The sequence below is a fragment of the Physeter macrocephalus genome, chromosome 13 (genome assembly GCF_002837175.3).
Source record: "Physeter macrocephalus isolate SW-GA chromosome 13, ASM283717v5, whole genome shotgun sequence".
NCBI classification, from domain to species: domain Eukaryota; kingdom Metazoa; phylum Chordata; class Mammalia; order Artiodactyla; family Physeteridae; genus Physeter; species Physeter macrocephalus.
In genome coordinates, this window is record NC_041226.1 from 16,590,588 (window position 1) to 16,600,757 (window position 10,170).

Here is a 10,170-nt window from a genome sequence, read left to right on the forward strand (position 1 = left end):
ACAATGGAATATTACTCAGCCATAAAAAGAAACGAAATTGAGTTATTTGTAGTGAGGTGGATGGACCTAGAGTCTGTCATACAGAGTGAAGTAAGTCAGAAAGAGAAAGAGAAATACCGTATGCTAACACATATATATGGAATCTAAAAAACAAATAAAAAATGGTCATGAAGAACCTAGGGGCAAGTCGGAAATAAAGACAGAGACCTACTAGAGAATGGACTTGAGGATATGGGGAGGGGGAAGGGTAAGCTGGGACGAAGTGAGAGAGTGGCATGGACATATATACACTACCAAACGTAAAACAGATAGCTAATGGGAAGCAGCCTCATAGCACAGGGAGATCAGCTCGGTGCTTTGTGACCACCTAGAGGGGTGGGATAGGGAGGGTGGGAGGGAGGGAGACACAAGAGGGAAGAGATATGGGGATATATGTATATGTATAACTTTGTTATAAAGCAGAAACTAACACACCATTGTAAAGCAATTATACTCCAATAAAGATGTTAAAAAAAAAAGAAACTCAACAATAAGAAAACAACCTGATTTAAAAAAAAAAGAAATAAGTTTGATTTATATATAAAAAAAAAATCTCTAAAACATATTGTTAAGTGAAAAAGAAGGATATAGAACAATGTATAGTCTGATCCTATCTATATGGAAAAGGGACACACACACACACACACATAATGCTTAAAATGTATAATATATAATGCCTGAAACATACATTTATAAATACTGTATGTACTTAAAATATTTCTGGATGATTTGCAAGAATCTGTGAACAATGGTGTACTTCTGAAGAGTGAGACTTTCCATTTTGTATCATTCCAAACGATTTGATTTTTAAAACCATTTTTTTAAAAAACCATTTTTAATGAAAAAAATACATGTTTTGTTTTTAAGGCTTTACAATTTTTTTTGTTTTCTGGTTTAGAACATCTTTCTGCACATTGTGGACTTATCTGATCCCAAGACAGTCTGGAAATTTGTTGAAAATTTCAAGCAGGAACATACCCTCAATGTCCTGGTGAGCTTTGTAAACATAAGTAGGGGATAAATCTCATGCATGTGCATTTCTTGCCTGTGTGGTTGTAGACTGGTGTGTATGTTTGTGCATCTTTATGGTGACACCTTAGTGAGAATCTTTTATGGGGAGGCCTGTTCAGTCATCAAGTTCACTCATTGGAGTCAATCTAACCCTATTGGTTGGATTTGTGGGGAAAGGAAGGGACCATCCATTGGGTCTGGGGCGGGATGGGGAGGTTCCATTTTTTTCATAAAATGATGATTTGTATACTGGTATTCCTGAGCTCTGTAGATTTGGGGATTGCTATATTAAAATTAGAGGCTCAGGGGAAAATTAAATAAAAAGCTCAGTCCAAAAGAATGCCTGCTGCAGACAAGCACGTCTTTTGGTAACACAGTCAGTTGCTCTCCAGAGAGAGCTAGAGGACTCAGGTGGGTTGGTGCCCTGCTCCTCCCATATACTCTGAGCTGAGCTGCGTTTCTACCCAGATAGTTTCTAACGTGCTCCGAAATGTTCACTCGGGCTCAGGTCTACTCTTGTGCTGTCCAGTATGGCCATGGAGCGTTTGAAATGTAGCTAGTCCAAATTGAGATGTGCCATCAGTGTACACATCTGCCGACGTTGAAGACTTAGTGTGAAAAATAGAGTAAACTAACATTTTTATATTGATTACATTTTGAAATGATACTCTTTTGGATATATTGAATTAAATAAAATATTAAAATCAATTTTACCTGTTTCTTTTTACCTTTTTAATGTGGCTACTTTCTAGAAAACTTAAAATTATATATTTCTATTGGACAGCACTGGTCTAGACGAATTCCTGGGGCACTTTATCATGAATTAGGTTGCCGGGCCAAGCCCTGGTCCTCGGAGGTCTCTGCACAGTCCCGTGGCTGAGCCTGCTGCACAAATGGCATTTTCCAGGAAGGGGTTTGGAGTGAAGGGACAGTTGAGCAGAACTGTTGTCGTCACATGAATGTGGGACCAGTGGTGGTGGTGGAACTATAGGGTTTGGGAACAGGTCCTTTGGCCCTATGTTCCTTTATTTTGAAATGGGAACTGTACTTTCTAGATCAATAATGCAGGTTGCATGGTCAATAAGAGAGAGCTCACGGAAGATGGACTTGAGAAAAACTTTGCTACCAACACTCTGGGTAAGTGTGAGCAGTTTTCTTGTTTGCTTTTAGCAAAATAAACGTAGACATAAATGATACCGCAGAAGGATCAGAAAAACATTGATCTACTTTTTGGGTTCTTGGTCCTTGGCGTGATTGCATTTACTTTAAATTTATCCTTCATTGCATTATTATTTCTTCATAAAACACTCTTTTCATGTTTTTCATAATATGTGTTAGTGCCAGAAATACTTAGCATTGTTAAAGTTTTTTTTTCTAGGAAGCTCAAGGTTCATTATAGACATGACTTTGGTGAGAAGGGCAAGGTCATCTTAGGTGGAAAGTGCAAACATGAAAACTGTAGCCAAGGGAACTTCCAGCCAGGGCTGAGAAAGGTGCAACAATGAGACCAGAAGATGGGCCAAGAAGGGCACTCACCTGGAACGCAGGACCCCTGGGTTCCAGTTCCTGCTCTGTAACAACAGGCCGACTCATTCTGTGCCAGGCCAGTGATTCTCAAAGTAGGGTTCCTGGGCCAGCGGCATCAATATCACCGGGCAACTGGGTAGAAGCACACATTCTCGGGCTTCACCCCCAGCTCTACTAAATCCAAGACTAGGATGGGGCTGAGAAATCTGGGTTTTTACAAGCCCTCCAGGTGATTCTGATGCACACGAAAGTTTGAAAACCAGTGTACCAGGATTTTAACCTCTTTGGATTTTCTCCATCTCGAACCAAGGGGTCTGGAGTACAGATCTTCCTCAATTTATGTTGGGGTTAGGTGCCAGTCAACCCATCATAAGTTGATCATATACTAAATTGAAAATGCATTTAATCCACCTAACCTACCAAACATCGTAGCTTAGCCCAGCCTACCTTAAACATGCTCAGAACACTTACATTAGCCTACAGTTGGGCAAAATCATCTAACACAAAGCCTAATTTATAATGAAGTATTGAATATGTCATGTAATTTATTGAATACTATACTGAAAGTGAAAAACAGAACGGTTGTCTGGGTCCAGAGTGGCTGTAAGTGTGAGGGCTGTTCACTCTCGTGGTCACCTGGCTGACTGGAAGCTGCTACTTGCTGCCCTGCCTCCCGAGGGAGCATCATACTGCTTATCACCACCCCGGGAAAGGCTCAAAATCCAAAATTTGAAGTGCGATTTCTACCTAATGTGTATCGCTTTCACACTGTCATAAGTCAAAAAATCGTAATTCAAACCATTGTAAGTCAGGGACCAACTGTAGACTATTTCGGTGCCTTTCAACTCAGAGATGCAATGAATCTAAGATTCTCCCCAGTGACTATACCATTTCCTCATAGGAAGTGAAGCTTTTAATAAGGCATTTTAATTCATCCTAAGTCACAAGATGAATGGCGGGGGTTCCTGTGTTTGTCGTCGAAGGTGTCCATTAAATAGTAACCCTCTTCCCAGCCAAGAACTGAACAATTTGAGGAGTAAGACAGTGGATGAAAGCCCCAAATCACTGTTGTTACAGATAAGGCTGGTTGAAGGGCACGGCTCACGTGAGAGCCAAATGGCTTCCTTGATGCTAAACCCCAGAGTTAGCCAGCCTCACTTGCTTTGTTGCATCTGGCTGGCCTCAGACAGATGTCACCAACCCCTCCCAGGAAGAGGAAGACGCGGGGAGCAGAGCTCAGCAAGCCCAGATTATTGCTCCTAAATTTACTCCATTTTTTAAGTGGTCCCCGTCCTCGCAATGGAGAGAGGAAGGGGCTGACGGAGGATGCTCATTGTTCTCCCTCCAGGAGAAAGAGAACATCTGGAGTGGGGAAGAGCCTTTCTCCCCGGCACTGAGGTTGCATTTATTTCCTCTTAAACAAATCCCTGGGAGCTTGCTATGAAACGCTGCAGGTTTAGTACAAAATAGTCCCAACGTTCGCTTTGTTCCAAATGTGGTATCCTTGCCCAAAGTACCAAAAGTATGCAAATGTGGGGTCACGCCGGGGTTTGCCTTCTAACTCTCCTGGATGGCAAGGACTCCTAGGGTCATAGCAGCTGGCCTCCCAGGTGGCTGCTCTCCAGGACCAGCTTTGTGATTTGCGGGGCCCAGTGCCAAACAAAAATAGGGGGCGTCTGTATTCAAAAAGTGCAGGGCCCTGTGGGGTTGCACAGGATGAAGCCCGCTCTGCTGCTTCCCCACCCGCCCATCCACCACACAGCTAAATTCTACTGGGTGTGCGCCGCATGCTGGGCACTCGTGGGTGGCATACGTATATATGGCGCTGAACCCGCGTGACCACCCTATGATGGAAGTATTCCTGCCTGTACATTACCGATGAAAACACTAGACTGAGAGAGCTTGCATAACTTGCCCCAGGTCAAGTGGAGGAGCTAGAATTTGAACGCAAGTCTGTCTGCCTCCAGAGCCCATGTTCATAACCAAGATGAGTTCTACCAGCCCCCAGCATCTCCTCCCTCAGACCCATCACTGCGTTATCGTGAGATAAGTGCTAGAGGGAGGCTGGGAGGGGAGTGACCAGCCATGCCAGGAGAAGCATGGCCCAGGGCTGGGGGCACTGCTTAGAGGGCCTCCTGGGAATCTGCATTGATTGAGAATGTGGGGCAGATCCAATAGACTCTAAGGGAACTGCCTTTTTTTTTTTTTTTTTTTTTGCCATGCTGCAAGACTTGCTGGATCTTAGTTCCCCCACCAGGGACTGAACCCAGGCCACCACAGTGAAAGCGCAGAGTCCTAACCACTGGACGACCAGGGAATTCCCTTTTTGAAAAATTTTATTTTATTATTTATTATTGTTTGTTTTTGCTTTTGCCTTTTTGATTATACAGCTGATTATGTTGTACTTTTGTTATGGATCCGGTCTGCTTCTGAGGACCTTGATATCTCTTCATTTTCATTTCCTACCTGTGTTAGAAACATTTTATCGATTTTCCCAACCTTTCTGAGAAGCATAATAATTCTCGTGCTTAATATTTATTCATCCTCTCCAGAGGGGAAGACGTAGTCCAATATACACAGAAGCAAGTCAGTGACAGAGAGGGCAGCTTGATGTGCTTCTGCTTTACAGATGAGGAGATACAGAGAGGTTCAAATATTGTCGTTCTGAAGCAGGTCCAGAGCCAAACAAACAGCCCATACCTCTGTCTGAGTCCTAGGAAACTGCTGGCTGCCTTTCTAATATGAAACATGTTTTCATGGCCTGATTATGTTAACACAGGTTAGGTTGTTTTCTGTTTTCTAAGATTCAGTTTGGCCTCTAGAAATACTTCCAGTCCCCAGCCAAACATCAGTAGATTCCTGATCCTCTGAGGACAGGACACAATAGGATTTGCAGAATTTATCACCAGATCCTAAGAGTTCGGGAGGTGGAGGATTAGTGAAATACTGTCAGAGCCCATGGCTGCATGTGGCTCTTTGTGAAGACATCATAGTCTATGAATTAGATAAAGTTTGGAAATCATTCTCCCTCTCCTTTTGTGGGGATGGGTGGGACATGGAGAAGTTTTCATAGTTTACTCTCCTAGGGACAAAAATGAGCTGCCCCAGGGTAGATTTGTGGGGAGACGAAGCATGGAGGTAAAGTGATCTCATGAGACAGATGCTGTTTGGTTGCTGTTCTTGCCCCTGTGTTTCGGGTCTTCTCAAACCATATCCGTTTTGCCTTTTGGCATTCAGTGGCATTCAGAGTCTGTGAGGAGTGAAGACGGATGTGTGGCGGGGGGTGGGTAGGGGCGCAGTGCTTTGCTGAGTGCTGTGCTGGCAGCTGGCCACAGCCCAAGCTTCAGCCGATCACAACTCTCACCCACATCTCAGCCCCTCTCACCCACGGCACACGAGACAAGGATGCCATCTACCTCCTCCGAGACAGCTGTGTCATCAGTTAATTGACTGTAATAAACAGGAAGTGGTGCCTTAGATCTTTGGCAGAAGGTGGGAAAGTTCAGTTGAGGTCATTTTGGAAGGACGTACGTACATCAGTGTACGGTACATGTTCTGTCCCTTCACATTCTGTTATTTGGAACTTTCTGCTCACCAGCATAGCTCCACACCCAATGGTAACTGCTGTTTAAAGCAGGGACCCAGGGTCCAGAAACACCTTAATAATAATGATAATAATAATAATAATAGTAATAATAATGACACACACTGAACACTTTCCATGTGCCAGGGGCTCCACTAAGTGTTTTTCTTGGACTATCTCGTTCAATTCTCATAACAACTTTATAGATTTTATAAACGAAGAAATAGGATCAGAAGTAGTTTGAAACCAGAGTCTGAGTGACTCACCTTACTAAATAAAGGACAACAAAATTATAGTTGGTCCATTTTTGCTATAGGCTTGTATCTGTCAGCTCTTGCTACATAACAAACAACCCCCAAATCTCTTAGGCATACAATAAATAAGCATGTATTTCTCGTTGACTCTTATGCAGGTCTGCTGGGTGGGCTGATGTCAGCCGAGCTCAGTAGGGTATCTCTAAGCAGCAAGAGGGGTCTGCATTATGTTCCAAATTCTTGCATCCTCCTTGGACCATTAGGCTGGCCAGAGTATGTTCCAGTGGCAATAGCAGAAGCCCAAGTGTGCAAGTGCATTGCAAGCCCCTGCTTGCTTCAGATCTGCTAATGTCCAGCTGACCAATGCAAGTCATTTCACAGAGCCCAAAATCAAGAGTCAGGGGAACATACTCCTCCCAGGAAACTGGGGAAGAGAGGGTGAATATTGTCAAACAGTAATCTACGACAAGGGTCTATTTTATTACACTCTAAGTCTTTGGAAATGGGTCATCTGAGTTTGATGTGGTAACTATTAACCCCAAATATTTAATGAGCAAAATATCTTGTTTGTTCATTACACATTTAAAGAGCACACACTGTAAGCTGGACCCCGTGGTCAGCGATGAGGATTCAGAAATTATATGGACTCCTGGTCCAGTGTGGGAATCAGACACACAAACAATGTCAGTAACCATATGGTTAAGTTCTCTTTTCATCCATGAAGGGAGCTGGGGTCCAAACCCCAGGAAAGCAGAGAACAGTACTTCCAAGGTGAAATAGGCCCTCAGACACTAAATGTGTTTGGTGCCAGGCATTCTTATTTGTCAGTAAGCCTTACTCTGAGCTTTACCTACATACCATTTGGCTCCTAAAACCTCCTTCCAGCTCCCAAACCTTCAGGATTTCCAGAAAGACACAGTACCTGGGGATAGTAAGCACTGTAGAAATGTCAGCTAATATTGTTGTAACATCCATATCCCTTCACCTGGAACTGAAGTCCTTTGTTATGGTACCTCCCCCACCTGTCCAAACATACTTCCATGATTTCCCAGCATGGATCCTCTGCCAGTCAGCCCATTATTTTTGGAACCTGTCACCAGCAGGTTACCTCCATGCTTTTGTTCCTGTGGCTCCTGTGCCTGGAACATATCCTTCCTGGTTCACTTTCACTTCTCCTCCGTGACTCGCTGGGAGCACACCAGCCTGGAGCTTGGCCAGCGCTTCTCCTCCTCTGGGCTCCCAGAGCACCCTCTGTGACCCTGTCTTAGCACCATAGAAGTCACCCTTTGATAGGTGGTTTCTGGCATAGAGCATGAATCACTGAGTGCAGGCACTGCCTGGCCCTTGCGAGGAGCTCGGTCCGTTTTGAGCTGACCCACTGGGGGGGTCATCCAGTTCCTCCAGCTACGTGACTGTGTGCAAATTGCTTAAACCTCCTCAAGCCTCACATTCCCATTCTGTAAAATGGAGATCAGGATACCTTTATAGGCTAGAGGTGAGGGTTAAAGAAGGAGTTGTAAGTTATTTACCCAAGAGAAATAACGTGTTTATGCAAAAATGTGCACACAAATGTTTATAGTTGCTTTATTTTTATTCATAATCACCCCAAACTGGAAACAACCCAGATGTCCTTCAACTGGTGAATAAACTGTGGTGCTTCCATACAATGGGATGCTATCCAGCAATAAAAAGGAACAAAATATTGATGTTTGCAGCAATGTGGCTGAATCTGAAATGCATTGGCGAAAGTCAAGCCAGACTCAAAAGGATGCATCGTATGATTCTGTTTATATGACGTTCTGGAAAAGGCAAAGCTATGGGGACTGAGAACAGATCGGTGGTTGCTGGGGGTTAGGGGTGGGAGGAGGGTGTGACCATAAAGGTAGCAGGTGACTGTGAGGGAATTTTTGGGGTGCTGGAACAGTTGTGAATCACACCACCATCTAATTCATAGAGTTACCCAATTGTATGCATTTGCAAGAGCTCATAGAGCTGCACACATACACACACACACACACACACACACACACACACACACACACACACACACAATTTTACTGGATGTAAAAATATATAAGAAAAAGCAAAAAGATAGGAAAGTATCCTAGCTCTCAGCACAGTGAGTCTGTTTCTTGGTAAGAAGCAGACTATTTACCATGATTGATTTGAGGCGCCCTCCTCCAGTCAGTGCGCTCCTAGAAGGGGTACTGTCTTCCCTCCGGCCTAGAGCACAGGTCACCCTGCTCACGCCTGATAATAGTAGGTGCTAAAAAGCATCAGTTGGTGAGGAGGAAACGTAGAGGCACCTTCCGTGCTGTGCTGCGCAGAGGCCGGAGAAAGTCCTTCCACTATTCCAAGGATAGTGGAATGCGCAAAGGCTGTGGACGGAGAGATGGCAGTCTTGCTGTCCAGGAGAGCCTCTTGGGGTGAGGGAAGGCGACCCCATGAGGAACCCTTGACCGGAGCCAGAGTTCATGATTTCTGTGAGCCTACCTGGTTCTGGGTAAAATTGGGAAGCAGGCAGTAGTCACAAAAGAAAAGGTGATCAGCCAGCCTCAGTGTCTCATTGGCCTTCCCATGGTTCCTCACCCCCATCATTGTCCTAGAATTTTCTCCGCACCACCTCTCCCCTAAGAAGCCCCTGAGGTGCAGGGAGAGAGGAAGATGGAGGAGGAGGGAGAGGGAGAGAGGGCTGCTGTCCAGCTACATCAGAGGGCTCCCTTAGGTGTCCTTCTCCCGTTTTGAAATCTGGCCCCAAGGTGCCCAAGGCCCTCTGATCTCTTCAAACGCCTGAACGAATGGACGCTGGAGTATTATCAGGGCCCCAGCAAAACCAGTATGGCTTCCGCAGCATCCCACATGCTGCACCATTCCCAGTTCCTTCCTCACGTCTCCTCTGTTCCTTCCCTCCACACATTTTGTCTCCTTTCTCTCATTCCCTTGGGCTACACTCCTTTCTGGGTCCCAGCTCACAGCTCAGTAAATCAAGGATCTGTGCTCATCTTAGCAGGTGCCATCTTAGGACTTTGTGTGGGGGGCAGGGTAGGGCGGAGGTGTTTATTCAGGATCGCTTTTTTCTAATCATAAGACAAATGTGTCGTCTGTTAGAAAATAAGGAAATAAAAGTATCCAAGAGAAACCAAAACTCTCCTGTAATTCCATCATTAAGATAAAACCACCATTAACATGGGTCTGTTTTTTCCAGCCTTTTTCTGTGTGTGTCCCCTACTCTGAGGAGGGGCCACAGTGTGTATATCATTCTGAGTCTTGTGTTTTTCCAGGTAGCATTATATTATAAATGTTTTCTCATGTCATTAAACATCCTTTAAAATGTTACTTCTATTTAGAATATATTCTGTTGTATGAATGTGCCATAGTTTAGTATGTTTATCCCCTATTGTGGGATATTTAGCTTGTTTCCAACTTCTCACTATTGAAAATGATTCCACCATGAGTACTTTTGTTCATACATTTTTGTGTGGATCTTTGGTTATTGCCTTAGGATGGATTCCTAGGAGTGAAATTACAGACACCTAGTTTGTGACCATTTTTGAGACCTTTGACCAAATTGCCAAATACATTATGCATTAACCAAATTGCCTGCCAGAAAAATTGGAGCAATTTGTATTCCCACCAGCATTTTTTTTTTTTTTTTTGTGGTACGCGGGCCTCTCACTGTTGTGGCCTCTCCCGTTGCGGAGCACAGGCTCTGGACGCACAGGCTCAGCGGCCATGGCTCACGGGCCCAGCCGCTCC

General features: G+C 44.4%; 1 protein-coding gene across 4 annotated transcripts in view; it reads left to right on the top strand.

Moving 5' to 3' along the window:
- The first annotated feature begins 914 nt into the window (after positions 1–914).
- DHRS12 (dehydrogenase/reductase 12) overlaps positions 915–10,170 on the top strand; it is a 56,042-nt gene continuing 46,786 nt past the window's right edge. For 2 of the 4 annotated variants that reach the window (XM_055089502.1, XM_028497860.2), the window contains exons 1-2: positions 915–1,030; positions 2,106–2,187. In XM_055089502.1, coding sequence (XP_054945477.1) covers positions 2,124–2,187 — 64 coding nt within the window. In that variant the 5' untranslated portion in view covers positions 915–1,030; positions 2,106–2,123. The remainder of the gene's footprint in view (positions 1,031–2,105; positions 2,188–10,170) is intronic. The other 2 variants (XM_055089504.1, XM_055089503.1) reach the window with 1 other exon arrangement.